Below are 18,653 nucleotides of genomic sequence, written 5' to 3'. Positions count from 1 at the left end.
TAGGGTACCATTTGAAAATTTGTAATTTGCTGGTCAGCATCATCCTGACAAAATGTGTGGCATCATTATATGTGACATTGTAAGATTTCCCTTTATGTTACTAAGCCATGTTCCAAACAAGTCTGTCCTAAACAAAGGAATATGTGCTCTGCTAATTTTCATTTAAGCAGTAAACAGAGTCATCAAGCAGGAAGAGACAACAAAGTAAGTTCAAATACATGAAAAAACCAGCAGGGAACACCCTTCCACATAGACTCTGTCTCCTAGGGCTCAGCTGGAAAGGTTTTTCAAGAGGGGGACTGAAACTATAACAAGGATGGACAAACATCCAAGGAACCCCCCGGCTAATACATTTATTGCACCTAAAGAGAAAAAGGAAGCAGGTGTTGGACTCTGGTGGAGGATTCCTGACCTGCGAGTTTGGTCAGTAACACTACTGAAAGCACGTGGTGAGAAACATTGCTTGAATCTAATATAGTTTGTTCTATACCACAAGGGTTCAGTCCCTTTCAAAATGTTTGTTCACATAAACTAGGATCACTCTGAATATTCTAATTGTCCATAGAAATAGTCAGTCCCTTTTTTAATCTTTGCTGAATTCTTGGCCTCAACAACTTCCAGTGGTAGTGAGTTCAACAAGCTGATTGCATGCATCTCCTTTTGTCAGTTTTGAATTAACACAAGCTAACCCAATTTAAGCAAAGGTTAAACCAGTTCAACTGCATCTACATGGGATGTTTGTACCACTTGAACCCAGATAATCTCATATTGGCCAGACCCCAAACATGAGCACAATCCACAGCATCACAGCTGTCCTTTTGACAGGGGTGTTTCGCCCGAGGAGAGACTGCAGGATCTGACCCCAAAGCTGCACTGTATACAGTATAATATTAAAATACAGTGTTTATATGTTTGTATACATATATATCAAACCCAAAGTGGGACTTAAAGCCCAGCTGGAATTTTATGTACATGTATTTATCTTTTTTAATCATTATAGTTTTAAAAGATCAATTTTAAAAGATTAGTTTTATTTTTCACAGTGAAATACTCTTTATACAGTCCCTGTAGCAGCAAATCTTGTGCCATCTGTCTGGCTGTGCTGGGATCACTCGCAGGACATTGCTAATGTCTCCTTGTTTTCTATTACTAAACCTTTTACATGGAGATTTTGTATATTGTCTGTTAATTACCACAGTCAGTGGAGCAATTGGTGGCTCAGATACCACGGTGATGGACACCAACGCAGAGATCAGACAGGGATTCCATATCCCACTGACTCAGTTGCTATAGCACAGAATCTCTTTTCAGCTGATCGCAAGGGGCCCCCGCTGCGTAACTGGGGCCATGGAATGCAGGGTCCCACATACGTAACAGGGAATGGGAACCTACCACCAGCATGAAGGGCAGCCACACAGGAGGGATCCCTCTAGTCACAAATCCACTCATCCCTGCCTTGCCTCCATACCTTCCCTCTGCACTCCCAGGCTCACTGACCCCCTGCACCAGTGCCCGCAGTTCTTGCAACCCTTGCTCAGCAGAACTATCCCAGTCCCACTGGCAGAGGAAGCCTGAGGCAGGATTCACCTCTTCTACTCAGATCTTTGGTTTCACATTCCAGCCTTAAAGTGATAGCAGCAGAAAAGGAAAATCAGGGAAGCATCAATTTATTTGTTAGGAAAATCTCTTGGGCACAGTATGATATTGGGCCCTACCGGGAAGATCCCAATTCCTTGTGCCACTGGAGGCTGGGGCAGAGCCATCTCCCTGCGCTACAGAGTGACCCCCTCTCCAGAGGGGTGAGGAACAGGATTGACTGTTCCCCTCTGCCCTCCACCAGGTAGCACTATGGGGTGCAATGCACCTTGGGCTGCTGCTGAGGAAATCGTCATGACTAAGTCCTGCCCCTCAAAGGGATTTACGCTGGGCTGGAGGGAGGCACCTAAGCCAGGTTGGTCGTTTTTTGAGGCAGAAATTTCAAGTCACTGTTCCAGTGTTTGGGGGGCAGGGTAGAGCTTTCAAGACAAAGTTGCCAGAATTTTTTTTTTTTTTTTTTTTTAACATGGACAAAACACTATTCTGGGTAACAGCTGAGCCCTTTCCGCTGAGTTAAAAAGAAATTCAGACGGGGTGGACACCAACAAGGGAAATTCCAGCCCAAAGGGTTGAAGTTTGGCAAAATTATAAGCAATGAAAACAGAGTTTTAGAACCTAGCAACTACAAATAGAGAAGGTGGGGGGCGAAGGGATGAAGCACTAGACTAGACTCAGGAGACCTGCATTCTATTCCCCACTCTGCTACTGGCTTGCTGGGTGACCTTGGGCAAATCACCTCACCTCTCCATGCCTCAGTTTCCCCATCTAAAATGGGAATAATGCTACTGACCTGATTTGTAAAGCACTGTGAGATCTACAGATGAAGATCCCTTCATAATAACACCTAGTGCTCCTGTTATTGCTAACAGTAAATAATTACAAATAATGACAGAAGCATCTCATTCTGACTAGTGCTGAGAGCCCTGCAGGGCTCTCCGTCACAAGGGGAGCAAATCACACTGAGACCCCAGCCCACTTCAAATTCTTTATTTGCGTGGCAGACGTCTGCATTCAAAGCCAGGGAATAGCTCTGGCTGGAGCAAAGCAGTGTCGTTCACTGGGGCACGTCAGCCTTTCCGGACTCAGCGGTAGAACAGCAGCACTGCTGATTCAATCATCTCCTTGGATACGCTCCAGTGCTGATGGGTTCCGTAGCCGTTCCAGTCAAAGGAAGGGAAATCGCCACACTGAACCGGGTTCCCTTCTGGGAAGAACCCTCCTCCACCCATGCAGTGCTGGAGAGAGAACAGAGGAATTGCCAGGCTGGAGCAGAGCTGGGGCCCATCTAGCCACTCTCCTGTCTCCAGGCCAGTGCCAGCTGGTTCAGAGGAAACCACAAGAAACCCTGCAATTGCCAGTTGGCAAATAATCTGTCCACAGAGAAAGTTACCTCTTGACCCCCACCAGTCAGAGGTCAGCTAATGCCCTGAAGCATGAGGGTTTAAATCCCTTCCTAACTCTTGGGACCAGATTCTCCATTGCCCTGGCTCTTATGCAGTCACTTACCTTGGTGCAAAGGGCCCTCAAATGACAGCGTTTGACACTCCTTTAGTGCTGATGTAAACATCTGCACAAGGGGCAGGGCCAGGAGGCTTTGGGCCATTGGGTTTTTATTTTTAGTATTTATTGTTTGCATTGAGTCTCAGAGCCCCCAGCCATGGCCCAGAACCCTGATGCTAGGCGCTGTACATTAGTTATTAGGTGTATTACGGTAGCACCTAGAAGCCACAGCCATGGCCCAGGACCCCATGGCACTAAGCGCTGTACAGACAGAAGAGAGAGATAGTCCCTGCCCCAAAGACCTCACAATGTTCTCCTAGCCCATCCTTGATTGAATCCTGCTTGCGGGATAAACACAGACTGATGGAGAGGGCTGGATGGGTAGTTAGGGAAAGGCCAGGCATTATCTCCCTCCTTGAACTGCAATATCTGCACATATGGACTCAACTCATGACTCCAAGCTCCTGCTACTGGATTGCCCATTAGAAAGCCCTTTCCCCCTAGAACTGAAATAAAGTCTCAGGTTTCACATGCAAACACCCGGCAGGTTTGAGTCCCCTCTGGCAGGATGTGGCATCTCTTCAACAAGAAGAAAGGGTCAGTTGAGACCAAATGTGGGCTCGCAACCAGCGCTGGCTGGTCCAGCCTGGAGAGTTGCTAGGGCTGATCACTGAGGGCCCAATGCACCAGAAAACACACTGATTCAGCACATCCACCCCCACCCCCCAGCAACTTCTGACAAAGGGCTCCTGTGAGCTGGTCCTTCCTTGATGGAACCTCAAAGGACAGAAATAACATCAGCACCCCCTAGCCTACCTGGGGGAAGATTGCCTGCATGGGCACAGCTGGCCCTGCTGGCACAGGGGCTATAAACTGAACCCACCCTGTGCCAGTGCAGAGGTAAAAAGAGGCTTTGCACAGGCAGTGAGCTCCAACAGTGTGACACTAGGCAGCTCCACAGCAGAGCTGGACAAACAGCTTCTGCTGGAAAATGCAGTTTTCATAGAATATCAGGGTTGGAAGGGACCTCAGGAGGTCATCTAGTCCAACCCCCTGCTCAAAACAGGACCAATCCCCAATTTTTGCCCCAGATCCCTAAATGGCCCCCTCAAGGATTAAACTCACAACCCTGGGTTTAGCAGGCCAATGCTCAAGCCATTGAGCTATCCCTCCCCCCAAAAACTATTTCTGAAGTAAGGTTCAATTTAGCGAATACTTTCAACGTGGGTGTGTGAGAGTGTGAGTGTGAGAGAGGATATTTGGTTTGAATATTTAGCTATTTTATTCATTTTAAAAATGGGGGGAAATATACACAAAAAGAAACAACAAAAATAAAAAATACCAGGTTGTTTTGAGTCAAACAAAACATTTTGTTTGACCCACCACAACTATTTTGGGTTTTTATCCATTTTGGGTTGACAAAGAAATGGTGGTTGTTTTTTTCAGATTACAGTGGAGTCACATCATCGCACGTTTAATTTACGCTAATTCAACTATACACAAAAGAAAAATAACTTGCAGCGGTGGAGTACTGTACAGGAGTCGATGGGAGAGCGCTCGGGGGTTGATTTATCGCGTCTAGACTAGACATAATAAATCGATCCCCACTGGATTGATTGCTGCCTGCCAATCCGGTGAGCATCTTGCCGCGATGAGTGCGATTCTAGTGTTTAAAGATACGTATTTTTCGTACAACCTGGCCCCTAAATGCAAGCCAACTACTTCATCTGGTGCTCAACCAAAGAAACAGCAATCTGTTCCAATGCTGGAGGAAAAACTGGCTGTGTTAGATTTATTGAGAGACAGTATGTCGGTCTCCAACATGGCACGTAAATATGAACTCAATGAATCTAGCATCCGTGCCATCAAGATTCGAGAGAGAGAAATTCGTCAAGCCGTGGCATCAAGTGCTCCAATAACTGCTAAGATGACAAGCCAGGTGCGTGATAAGACTTTAGTGAAGACTGAAAAGACATTAAAACTTATGGCTGGAAGACATGAACCGTAAATGTGTGCTTATCAATGGCAACATGTTGCGAGAAAAGGCTCTTAGCCTCTACGCGCTGTTCAAACCTCTCGCTGAAGAGGGACAGCCTTCTGATGAGAAGGAATTCAAAGCCAGCCAAAGTTGGCTTAACAATTTTAGGAACCGCTTCAACCTCAAAAATGTGCAGACTACTGGTGAAGCTGCATCTGCCAATGAAGAGGGAGCAAAAGCCTACCCCAAACAATTAAAGAAAATCAAAGAAGAAAAGGGCTATCTTCCGGAACAAGTTTTTAATGCTGACGAGACTGGCTCTTCTGGAAAAAAAATGCCCAACCGCACTTACATTTCGAAATCAGAAAGACAAGCCCCTGGCTTCAAAGCAGCTAAAGACCATGTGACTGTGTTGTTTTGTGGCAATGCGGCTGGGCATTTAATAAAGCCGGGCTTGATCTACAGGACTGCAAATCCCCTTGCCTTAAAAGGCAAAAACAAAAGTCTCCTGCCTGCATTCTGGCAATCAAATAAAAAGGCTGGGTGACGGCAGCATTATTTCTGGATTGGTTCCACAAGTGTTTCATTTCGGAGGTCAAGCGGTACTTCGAAGAGAAAGGACTTAACTTTAAATTGTTGCTGATCATAAACAATGCTCCTGGACATCCTGAGGCCCTCCAGTTTATACATAATGACGTTGAAGTCATCTCTCTCTCTCTTTTTTATTCTTTCATTCTTCCCTCTCTCTCTCTCTCTCTCTCTCTCTGACTATACACGATTTTCGCCTTACACACTGACTTTAGAATCTAACCCCCGTGTGAGAAGCAACTCCACTGTAACCCCACTCTGGTCAGATACTCACATGTTCGGTGTTACAGCCGGTGACTTTCACCCCAGCACACAGAGCCATGGCCGCCTTCTCAGAATTAAATACACTGAACTGGATGTAGCCGGGAACGAATTCAGCTGGTGACAGAAAACGGGAGGTCAGAACCATGGTTTGCCAGAGACAGGTGGAGAGAAGTGATTTAGCTCTAATCCCAGCCAAGCCCCTTTGTTAAGTCCCTGTGTGTAAACTGGGAATGATTAAGAATCTGGAACTCCTGACTAGGCCACTGCAGAGAAACTAAATGATTTCTTTGCATCGGTCTTCATGGCTGAGGATATGAGGGAGATTCTCAAATCTGAACCATTCTTTTTAGGTGACAAATCTGAGGAACTTTAGATTCCCAGATTTAGGTGTCATTAGGGAGGTTTTGGAACAAATTGATAAATTACACAGTAATAAGTCACTAGGACCAGATGGTATCACCCAAGAGTTCTGAAGGAACTCACATGTGAAATTGCAGAACTAATAACTGTGGTATGTAACCTATTACTTAAATCAGCCTCTGTATGAGATGACTGGAGGATAGCTAATGTGATGCCAATTTTTTTTTTTAAAAGACTCCATAAGTGATCTTGGCAATTACAGGCTGGTAAGCCTAATTTCAGTACCAGGCAAATTAGTTAAAAACTACAGTAAAGAATGGAATCATCATAGATGAACGCAATTTGTTGGGAAGAGTCAACATGGTTTTTGTAAAGGAAAATCATGCCTCACTGATCTACTAGAATTCTTTGAAGGAGTTAACAAGCATGTGGACAAGGGGGATCCAGTGGATATAGTGTACTTGGATTTTCAGAAAGCCTTTGACAAGTTCTCTCACAAAAGGCTCTTACACAAAGTTGTGGAATAAGAGAGAAGGTCCTCTCATGGCTCATTAATTGGTTAAAAGATAGGAAACAAAGTGTAGGAATAAATAGTCAGTTTTCAGATTGGTAAATAGTAAATTGAGGTAACTAGTGGCATCCCCCAGGGGTCTGTACTCGGACCAGTGCTGTTCAACTTATTCATAAATGATCAACAAAGGGGTAAACAGTGAGGTGGCAAAATTTACAGATGATACAAAACTACTCAAGATACTTAAGTCCAAAGCAGACTGTGAAGAGTTACAAAGGGACCTCACAAAACTGGGTGACTGGGCAACAAAATGGCAGATGAAATTCAATGTTCATAAATGCAAAGTAATGCACATTGGAAAACAATCTCAACTATACATATAAAGTGATGGAGTCTAAATTAGCTGTTACCACTCAAGAAAGAGACCTTGGAGTCATTGTGGATAGTTCTTTGAAAACGTCCACTCAATGTGCAGCAGCAGTCAAAAAAGCGAACAGAATGTTGGGAATCATTAGGAAGGGGATAAATAATAAGACAGAAAATATCATATTGCCTCTATATAAATCCATGGTATGCTCACATCTTGAATACTGCGTGCAGATGTGGTTGCCCCATCTCAAAAAATATATTCTGGAATTGGAAAAGGTTCAGAAAAGGGCAACAAAAATGATGAGGGGTATGGAACAGCTTCCGTATGAGAGATTAATAAGACTGGGACTTTTCAGCTTGGAAAAGAGACGACTCTGGGGGGATATGACAGAGGTCTATAAAATCATGACTGGTGTGGAGAAAGTAAATAAGGAAGTATTATTTACTCCTCATAACACAAGAGCTAGGGGTCAATAAGTGAAATTAATAGGCAACAGGTTTAAAAACAAACAAAAGGAAGTATTTCTTCACACAATGCAGAGTCAACCTGTGGAACTCTTTGCCAGAGGATGTTGCGAAGGCCAAGATTATAACAGGGTTAAAAAAAAAGAGCTAGATAAGTTAATGGAGAATAGGTCCATCAATGGCTATTAGCCAGGATGGACATGGAAATGTCATGGAGAAGGTCCTCAAGGAATCCATTTTGAAGCACTTGGAGGAGAGGAAGGCAATCAGCAACAGTCAACATGGATTCACCAAGGGCAAATCATGCCTGACCAACCTGATTGCGTTCTGTGATGAGATAACTGGCTCTGAGCATACAGGGAAAGCAGTGGACGTGATATATCTTGACTTTAGCAAAGCTTTTGATACAGTCTCCCACAATATTCTTGCCAGCAAGTTAAAAAAGTATGGATTGGATGAATGGACTATAAGGTGGATAGAAACCTGGCTAGATCGTCGGGATCAACGGGTAGTGATCAATGGCTCAATGTCTAGTTGGCAGCCAGTATCAAGCGGAGTGCCCTAGGGGTCGGTCGTGGGGCAGGTTTTGTTCAACATCTTCATTAATGATCTGGATGATGAGATGGATTGCACCCTCAGCAAGTTTGCAGATGACACTAAGATGAGGGGAGAGGTAGATATGCTGGAGAGTAGGGATAGGGTCCAGAGTGACCTAGACAAATTGGAGGATTGGGCCAAAAGAAATCTGATCAGGTTCAACAAGGACAAGGACAAGGAAGAATCCCATGCACCACTACAGGTTGGGGACCGACTGGCTAAGCGACAGTTCTGCAGAAAAGGACCCGGGGATTAGAGTGGACAAGAAGCTAAATATGAGCCAACAGTGTGCCCTTGTTGCCAAGAAGGCTAACAGCATATTGGGCTGCATTAGTAGGAGCACTGCTAACAGATCAAGGGAAGTGATTATTTGCCTCTATTCAGCACTGGTGAAGCCACATCTGGAGAATTGCATCTAGTTTTGGGGCCCCCACTACAGAAAGGATGTGGACAAATAGAAGAGAGTCCAGCAGAGGACAATGAAAATGATTTGGGGACTGGGGAACATGACTTATGAGGAGAGGCTGAGGGAACTGGGATTGTTTAGTCTGCAGAAGAGAAGAGTGAGGGGGGATTTGATAGCAGCCTTCAACTACCTAAAGTGGGTTCCAAAGAGGATGGAGCTTGGCTGTTTTCAATGGTGGCAGATGACAGAACAAGAAGTAATGGTCTCAAGGTGGGGAAGGTCTAGGTTGGATATTAGGAAAAACCATTTCACTAGGAGGGTGATGAAGCACTGGAATGGGTTACCTAGGGAGGTGGTGAAATCTCCATCCTTAGAGGTTGTTAAGGCCTGGCTTGAGAAAGCCCTGGCTGGGATGATTTAGTTGGTGTTGGTTCTGTTTTGAGCAGGGGGTTGGACTAGATGACCTCCTGAGGTCTCTTCCAACCCTAATTTTCTATGACTCTATGGGATGTTATCCCTAGCCTCTGTTTGCCAGAACCTGGGAATGGGTGACAGGGAATGGATCACTTGATAACCTGTTCTGTTCATTTCTTCTGAGGCACATGGCATTGGCTTCTGTCTGAAGACAGGATACTGGGCTAGATGGAACATTGGTCTGACCCAGTATGGCCATTGTTATGTTCTTATGTTCTAATTCCAGTCCCACACAGGAGATGGGCAGTTATCCCATCACAGCTGGGCCGACCATAGCTCTGTCACTGTTCTGCGTGTGTCTTTAGTGCACTGCACCTTTCAGTTCCTAGGAGCCCTGAGTAGTGTTACGATCTCAAAACACCCTCCTGGCATGAGCTGCCAGTGCAGCCACTGCCTCATTCCCCAGCTGGAGATTTCCACAGTCTGGACTGTGGAGGGGCTCCTTCTGTCACCCTGCTGACTCTCAGGGCTTGCCCTGGTCTGGCTCTCCCCAGGCTAGGTCCTTATCCCTGGTCTGTCTGTCTGTCTGTCATGGGGGAAGGGAAGGTCCTTTTCGCAGGCATCTCCTCAACCCTTGCTGCCGCCTTCCTTCAGGGCCAGCTTTAGGGCCTAAGCTCCCTCCTGCCTTTTCTCCTTGGCTCCTTTCCCAGAGATGGGAAACTCCAGATCACCTGTCTCCTCTTCTGGCCACGCCCTCACCAAGTATCACAGACCACCCCATGCCGGAGCCCTTTTGTGTTCAGTTGCCATGTAGCATGTTAAAGTGGAGAAAACACACTGCGTGCTCTCCTGGGGATTCTCCATATCCTGTCTCTCATTTCATCGTTTGCCCTTTCTCTAAAACAAAGGTAATTCAGACTGGAAGGACAGGGCTGGTCTGTGCAGGTGCAGAGGCAGAACCCGCACACTCACTACCAGACTTACTTCGGCCATTTGGAAAGTAATAGCTGGAGGTTTGCTGGGCATCGCCATAGTCGTAGATGATGGGCACAGCGGGGCCATTGTTGGTCTTGCAGACACCAGCACCGTATTTCACTGGGTATTTCTGGGAGACACAAACACGGCGAGTATCCAGTGTTAGTTTCTGTCCCTGTGGCAGGGCAGCTCCAGCACAGACAAGGCAGCATTGACTAAAACTTGCTTACTGGGTGATTTGTTCAGTCAGTACCTCTGCTCACACAGGCCAGCCCGAGGGCACAGCAGTGACTCCAGCAGTGGGCAAAGAATATGACATGTCAAGATGCCCCTTGGGGTGGATTTATCACAGACTATTTGGGGCAGGGACTGCTGTTCTGTTCTGGGTCCGTGCAGCACCTAGCACTGTGGGGCCCTGGTCTGCGGGGGTCCGCTAGGAGCTTCCACAATGCGGGCAGTAAAGGATAATAGGTGAGAATCAGCATGTGTCCAGCATTGATGCCCCTGCACCCCAAGCCCTGCTAAGATGCCTGAACCCCAAAGCCAGGGCTTAAGGGTGGGTCAAGGGCTTGGCCTAGCACTGAAGCACCTGTGTCCACTGGCCCCCCATCTCCAGGGTATGAGGAGGGGTCGGTCTTCATAGACCATTCAGCCTCTCTGCTGAGTGTGTCAGCGAATCAGTGCCAAGGCGGTGGCTGGTTTGGGATGTGAACACCAGCAATTGGTTGAGAGCTCCTTGTCCCATTATCAGCCCCTGGCCCCCCAGCATGGAGCGCTTTTAGCATGTTGAGAATTTGCCCAACCAAGCTCCTCCCTCTACACTGGGGCCAGCAGAGCCACCCAGCCCCTCTTGCACATGTCCCTCCAAAGCCCCCAGCTCAGCACCATCACCTGGTAGAGTCTGAGGAGGTTCCCCCACCTCTGAGGACAGGAAGCCAGTCTCGGTGTGGTACCTCAGGATGGACCTGTTCTTCCATTCCTTCAGGGGTGTCTTGTTGTTTACGTGCCACACAGACAGGTCCCGGGCTTGCAGATCGTAATAATCAGGGTTCTGAAAAGCAAGGACCCAGCTGAAACCTCTCAGCCACATCCCTGGTACTTACCCACTCCCTCTGCCCCCCATCACTGGGGAATCTGGGCACCTCACCACCTGTGGTATACGTATCCTGACACTCACCCCACAAGGCAGAGCAGCACGAACCTCATTGTAGGGGGAGAACTGAGGCACAGAGACTAGGTGACTTGCCTTAGGTCACACACGGGGACCTAAGGGACTCAGCCTTGGGTTGCCAACCCTGCAGGATTGACCTGGAGTCTCCAGGAATTAAAGACTAAGTCACATGATGAAACTTCCAGGAATACATCCAACCAAAATTGGCAACCCTAGCTCAGCCCCAAGACCAGGGCTTGCACCCTCTGGCCTCCCTGTCGGAGTCCTGCACGCCGTTCCTTCAGCTGAGACTTATGCCAGGGTCCATAGAGGAGGGGGGAGATTTTCAGAGGCACATGCTGGGCAATGGGAGTTGGGCGCCTCTGTGCCACTTGTGTCTCTGAAATTCTCTGCTGGGGGAGACCAGCCAGACACTGACGAGGCAGCAGGATCCCTGACAAGGTTTTCTCTGCCGGCAGCTCCTGTGCATGGTGGAGGCCTAAGTAGCAGGGCACTGACAGAGAGCTGAGGTCTCGTGTCGCTCCAGCAGCAGGGAATGTAAGGATAAAGCCTTTTCCTGTAACCATATTGTAAGGCCTAAGGCCTTTGTCTGCAGGCATATTAAGAGAGCAGCAGCCATGAGCTAAGAAGCAGGAAGTCACATCCTCACATTCCATGTAAATTATATTAAAACAACTTAATATTGGGCTGTTAATGGCACCCACTATCAGCAGGTAAAGAAATAGATCTTATGATGGTTAAAGAAAACTTAGTTTGATAGCATCCTGTCTGGCAAGAAATCACTTATCAAGAGTTGTGGTTGTGAAATCCTCATTTCTTTATTGTTTTATCTTTATGGTTCCCACTTCTCTATTGTTTTTCTGTATGATCTCTGTCAGGTTCTTTGATTGTTTCTGTCTGTTACATTGCTAGGTGTAAATTAATTAAGGTGGTGGGATGATTAGGTTAGAGAATTTTGTTACAATATGTTAGGATTGATTAATCAAATTTTAATAAAATGATTGGTTAAGATACAGCTAAGTCAGATTCAAGTTTCACTATGTAAACTGGGGTCCAAAAGGAAGTTCTTTGGGAACCAACTCCAGGACACAGCCCCTAGATCAGAGCAGCCAGACCTCAACACTCTGCCAATGACACCCTGAAGAAACTGTAGGCCCCCAGATGACCTGATCCTGACTGGCCAGCAGGGAAAAGTTCATCTGTCTCATTGGGAGTGGTGAGCACTGTATGTGTACCATGTGCAGTCTGTTTTGGTGATTGTTAGTGAATAGAGATTAAGTAGGACACTACTGTGTAAGGTTTCAGAGTAGCAGCCATGTTAGTCTGTATTTGCAAAAAGAAAAGGAGGACTTGTGGCACCTTAGAGACTAACAAATTTATTAGAGCATAAGCTTTCATGAGCCAGAGCTCACTTCAAGTGAGCTGTAGCTCACGAAAGCTTATGCTCTAATAAATTTGTTAGTCTCTAAGGTGCCACAAGTCCTCCTTTTCTTTTTGCGACTACTGTGTAAGGCTCTTTCACTGGTAAAGGACCCAGTAAACCCGCAAAAGATTAATCCCTGAGTCCACAGGGTATGGGTGTTTGCTTGGAGTCCACAGGGAAAGTGTGTTTAACCCTCTGGGGCTCCAGGATCTACTCCTCCGGGCTCTGGGTAAAGTTAGGTGCTCTTCGCCTGGAGCCCTAAGAATTGGAAAAGGGTAGGGGGTGCCTAAATGAACCGGGTTACGCCTTGAGCCCTAGGAACTAGGTAGAGGTGGGATGCCCTAGAGTGTGCAAGTGACAGAGAATTTTGTGCAGGTAACAGGAGGGCCCCCTGCACAAGTGCTTAGCACACAGCGCTCCCCCTAGTTTGCATTAGTCAAAGGGCCCCTGCTCATTGTCAGTCCCAGCCCTGCTGGAATCAGCCCCTGAATGTATTCAGAATGAGCCAGCCCTGGTAATGCGATTGCCCACAGTGGCCATGGATGGGCAGGTGTCCCTGCTGCCAGAGCAGAGATGCCCGGGTGCATCTGAACCGACTGGACCCAGCTGTAGTCTTTACATTGGGCTAGAGCAGGCACCCAGCAGAAATCAAGCAGCTTCTGAAGATCCAGGGATGCCCCCTCTGCACTCACCTCTAGCCCCGATCTGGGTGGCTTTAATTTGCTTGCAGCTGCGGGGCAGGCTCTGGTAGGTCTGGTTACTCTGGGGGCTCTGGCTGACATGCGTGTCCTCCCACGTTTCCAGCAGGTCACGGATGGCGAGCTTTAGCGCAGCAGCACCCCCGCTCTCATCTGCATAGCAGGGTGAGGAGTTTCCATCTGATACCATTTATGTGGCCAGGATGGCAGAGCCCTCAGTCCCCTCAGTGCGGAGATCCCGAGTCATGGGAAAGCCACTGGGGGAGTGACATCATGTACACCACACACACAAGCACACAGATGCACAATCAGTCACACACACACACACAACTGAACACATACAGCCCCCCCAATCATACACAACACAGAAACACACACAGCCACACATACAACCAGCCACAGAATCACATACAGCCAGAGAGAAACAAACTCAGACATACACAAACACGCAAAACCTCCCCCTACACACAATCACACAAAGACACACACATACACCTGTCTATATATAAAGTAGAACCGATGATTTTAGTAAGAGGTACATCTAAGAACTATTTCACATCCCTGAATCAGTAGTGGAAGATCTTTATAAGTTTGAAAATTACAAATAGGGGCTAGGTTGTAGAACTGGCTTGAGTAGGAGTACCTAGGCACTACCGTAATACACCTAATAGATAATATACAGCTCCTAGCACCATGGGGTCCTGGTCCAGAACTGGGACACCTAGGCACTATCACAGTAATTAATAATCATACCCTTAGGCACCCATCTTTGAAAACCTTGGCCCTAGAACATGGACAGAAGAAAATTGTTGCAGCTAATTCAGGGTGAGTTCTGGTTGGCAGGAGGCTGCCTTAGGGTTTGGGAGAATTATTTCCAGGAAGGAAAAGGAAAAAAAAAAAGCCACTTACCACAAGGATGGCCCCTGGTCACTTGGATGAGGAGCAGCAGGAGAGTGAGTCGTTTCATTGTTGACTTTGCAGCAGGGAAAACTGTAGATCAGCTGGTTAATAGCCAGGCTGGAGGGTGGGAGGGCTCCACCCCAAATCTTCCTGATCCCAGGGCTGCCCTGACTCTCTGCATAACCTGCCCATGACACTAACACCCCAGAGGAAAGTTTGAGACCCTGAAGCCCTTGAGTTCAATGGGAGTTTGCCAGAGTGGGGATGGGCTTGCTGTGACATTCTTAGAGCAAAAAGAAAAGGAGTACGTGTGGCACCTTAGAGACTAACAAATTTATTAGAGCATAAGCTTTCGTGAGCTACAGCTCACTTCATCGGATGCATTTTTGGATGCTGTAGCTCACGAAAGCTTATGCTCTAATAAATTTGTTAGTCTCTAAGGTGCCACAAGTACTCCTTTTCTTTTTGCCAATACAGACTAACACGACTGCTACTCTGAAACCTGTCATTATTCTTAGAGCAGTTTCCTTCTTCAGAGATGGCTCAGTGACAGGCTTATGGGGTGGGAAGCTGAGGTGATCTGGGCTTGGAGGGGAGCACCGGGGACCATGGTGCTGTACGGGGCACTGGGAGGAATCCAAGTAGCATCATGTGCACAGAGCAAGCCCTCCCCCTAGACTCCCTCTGCTAACTAGGGCGACCAGATGCCCCAAAAAAACTGTCCATATAAAATCGGAACTTTTTCTTATATAGGCACCTATTACCCTCAGCTCCTGTCCCGATTTTTCACACTTGCTATCTTGTCACCCTAACAGCCTCGCATCACCCCTGTAGGATGGACAGGTCTCATTATACCCATTTTGCAGGTGGGGAAACTGAGGCAGAGACGGCCTGACTCAAAGTCAATGGAATGCCTCACACTGGCTCCAGTCGGTGCTGGGATCAGGTCCAGACAAGGGAAGCAAGAGGATCAGTACCCAAGTCCCATCTCAGACTTTTTTCTAGGAGTCTCTCTCCTTGCTTTGCACAGGAACTGACGCTATCACATTTCACTCATGCCATGGGATCTGCCTGCACACTGCGTGGCCACACCATCAGGAGCCCAGCCAAAGCCCTGCAGCACAGCTACCCAGTACTAAAGGCAGGCGGAATAAGGCTTGTGGTTAAGGCTCTGATTCAGGAGAGCTGGCTTCAATTCCCCCTCTGTCACTGACTCTTCGGGCAGGTGATGTGCTTTCTCTGAGCTCAGCTCCCCACCTGTAAAATAGGGGTGATAACTGTTCCTACTTCACTGGGTGCTCTGAGGATAAGTCCATTGAGGCTCATGTGTACTATGGTGCTGAGCAGCCAGACGGGCTGATGCTATGTAATAATAATGCCTAGTTCTGTTCATGAGTACATCTCAAAGCACTTTTCAAAGCAGCTCAGTAGCATTAACCTCATTTTACAGATATAGAGAAACCAACACACTTGGACTTTCTAAAGCTACTATTTGCCAAGTTAACATATATATAAACACACAATTTCCACGTTAACTCACAATGTAACACACTGAAGAGAGGGTCAGGACTCACCTGGTCCGTGGTTCTAATGTCTGAGGTTTTCAGATGCAGATTTCAGTATCAGAAACTTCTTCACACGGAGAGACAGAGCTATTCCTCTGATGCATTAACCCCTCTGCCTTAAATAAAGCACCAGTAGCGAAAGTGACCTTTTAAAAGCAAACACAACTAACAACCACCAGCATTATCCGTACACATGGGGGTTGGGGAGAAGGTTTCAAGTGAACACCTAGAGCAGGACAAATCTAGTTCATCTTTCATCTTCACGCCCCAATGCTACTTCTGCCAGTCCAGCCAGGGAACTCCATGTTTACACACGAGCACAAGGCAGGCCTGGCCTTATCAACTTATCACGGATTACTTGCGTGCTGCTGCTGAATATTGGTTCAGGGGTGGAGATGAATTGTCCCAATGAAGCCGCAAAGGATGTTGGAGCTCTCTAGATCTTTCACTGCTATAATAAAGAAGCAGATTAAAACAGGAACTTTGTAATTTCATTGAAACAGCATCTCGGCCCTTGGAATTCAGAAATAACTCCAGCCACTAAAAACAATCAAGGGATCAGAACAATTTGTTTAATTTTTTTCGTGTCTCTTAAGAACGGTCCCCTCTTGCAGAGCATTTTTTATCCACAGATCTCCTTCTGCTTTCCAAAAGGGATCAACATCGTTATCTCAATTTACGGGACAAAAAAAAAAAAAAAAAAAAAAAAGATGCTCCAAGAAGGGTAGAAACTTTCCTGAGTCTCCAGCAGAGCTGGGAATAACCCAGCTCTCCTGGTTCCCACTCCCCACTGGATCGCACAGCCTCCTCTTTGCAGCACAATACCCTTTCTGCTCTAGTCCTCCAGTTACTCACCAACATCCCTTAGTCCAGTGTTTCTCAATGCGTGGGGTGCATCAGTGCCCCATTGTGACAGAATATACCCTTGTGTTCACACCCTACGCACTACTGTAAAAATTTTGTATATGGCATGTCTTGATTTGAAAACTCATTTTCAAAAACAATTTGAAAACTCATAATGTGCTAGTCAGCATTGTCCTGATAAAATATGTGTGGCAACACTGTATATGAAGTTATAAGATTCCCCTGTTGTGATGCTCTGTACCTTGGGGGAGCACCCTCATGTTCATCCTCGTAAAATAATTGTGTGGCATCAAATGCAAAGTTTGTCATGTCGGCTGTCTTCGGAAGGCTCATGATGCACTGAGCATGTTGTTACAGTAATGTTATAGGTTATAATTTCATGTATATAGTTATGAGGCTGAAAATTTATCTTCATGGCTTAAAATAAGCCCAGGCAAAAACTCTGCAAGAGCTGAGAGGCAGTATGGGATAAACTCAGCCCATCCTCACAGGAACAAAGGACACTGGCATAGGTAGCAACAAAAGAATTTGTTAGACTCTCAAGGGAGTCACCCTCTTCCTTTGGGCAGTTTGGAACTGCGATGAGATAATGCTCACCTGACTCTGAAGTGGGGTGGGGGGTAAAGCCAAAAGGGAAGAAAGAACATGATAAAAGGGGGAGACATTTGCCATGCTCTCTCTCTGTCTCTCTTCCACCTACATCTACAGACACCACACCAAGTGACTGAAGTGCTAATCAAAGGGGAGAGCCTGGCTGAAGAGCATGGCTGAGAAGCAAGTAAGTTTGTAAGGGCACTGAAAGTGTTAAGATCAGCTTAGAATGCGTTTTGCTTTTATTTCATCTGACCAAATCTGACTTCTTGTGCTTTGACTTATAATCACTTAAAATCTCTCTTTATAGTTAATAAATCTGTTTATTCTACTTAAAGCAGTGCGTTTGGTTTGAAGCATGTCAGACTCCCCTTGGGATAACAAGCCTGGTACATATCAATTTCTTTGTTAAATTGACGAACTCATGTAACCTTGCAGCATCCAGCAGGCATAACTGGACACTGCAGGATGGAGGTTCCAAGGGTTGTGTCTGGACCAGAGATATTGGCTAGTGTCATTCAGTTGCACAATCCAAGGAGCAGCTTACATGCCAGAAGCTGTGCGTGAACAACCCAGGAGTGGGGTTCTCACAGTAGAACAGGGTAAGGCTGGCTCCAGAGTCAAAGATTGGAGTGACCTAGCAGATCACCAGTCCAGATAACACCAGAGGGGAACATCACACCTGTATGATATTATTAACCTGTTTTCAAAACCCCACAGCCCTGCTCAAGCAGACGTAGGCAAAACAAAGGACTGTGTGTTCTGCTTAATTTGCATTTAAGCAGTAAAAAGAGTCATTAAACAGGAAGGAAAAACAAAGTAAGATCAAACAAGTGAAAAAGGCAGCCAGGACCATTCTTCCGCTTAGACTGTCTCCTAGTGCTGGAAAGCTTTTTCAGGAGGGGGACTGAAACTATAAGAAGGATGGACAAACACCCCCAAGGAACCCCGCCTCCCCCTCTCTCTGGCCAATACATTCACTGCACCTAAAGAGAAAAAAGAAACAGTGTTGGACTCTGGGGGAGGATTCCTGACCTGAGAGTTTGGTGAGTAACACTGCTGAAAGCATGTGGCGAGACACTTTGCTCACTCTGAAATAGTTTGTAAAGTTAGGCATTAGTCAGCAGTTTATCTTTATTTTTCATGTAACCATTTCTGACTTTTATGCCTCATTACTAGTCACCTCACCTTTGTCCGGCTTGTCCTCGTCCATCCCTCCACGAACGCAAGTCAACACCACATCATTCCGTTTTGTTGTGAGGATGTTCTTCCCATTTCTGGCCAAAGAGTTTTGTCATGGGATCGGCCCCACACATTTTCAGTCTTCCCAGCGGTCGCATGTGGTCTCTGGGAATCCAGTCACTGATGTGGTTGTCCACCTATTGTCTTGCCTGTGGACTACATGACCTGTCCATCTC

At 46.6% G+C, this 18,653-nt stretch overlaps 1 protein-coding gene across 1 annotated transcript; it reads right to left on the bottom strand.

Annotated features, from left to right (window-relative positions):
- Positions 1–2,563: 2,563 nt before the first annotated feature.
- ITLN1 (intelectin 1) lies at positions 2,564–13,517 on the bottom strand. The gene is given in 7 exon segments (XM_038383426.2): positions 2,564–2,831; positions 5,937–6,040; positions 10,033–10,153; positions 10,915–10,941; positions 10,943–11,074; positions 11,437–11,672; positions 13,310–13,517. Coding segments are annotated over 7 exon segments (969 nt in total). The 5' UTR covers positions 13,506–13,517; the 3' UTR covers positions 2,564–2,678.
- Positions 13,518–18,653: the final 5,136 nt, after the last annotated feature.

The sequence above is a fragment of the Dermochelys coriacea genome, chromosome 24 (assembly GCF_009764565.3).
Source record: "Dermochelys coriacea isolate rDerCor1 chromosome 24, rDerCor1.pri.v4, whole genome shotgun sequence".
Taxonomy (NCBI): Eukaryota; Metazoa; Chordata; order Testudines; family Dermochelyidae; genus Dermochelys; species Dermochelys coriacea.
Note: the sequence above shows the minus strand (reverse complement) of the source record. Positions and strands in the feature narration are given on the sequence as shown.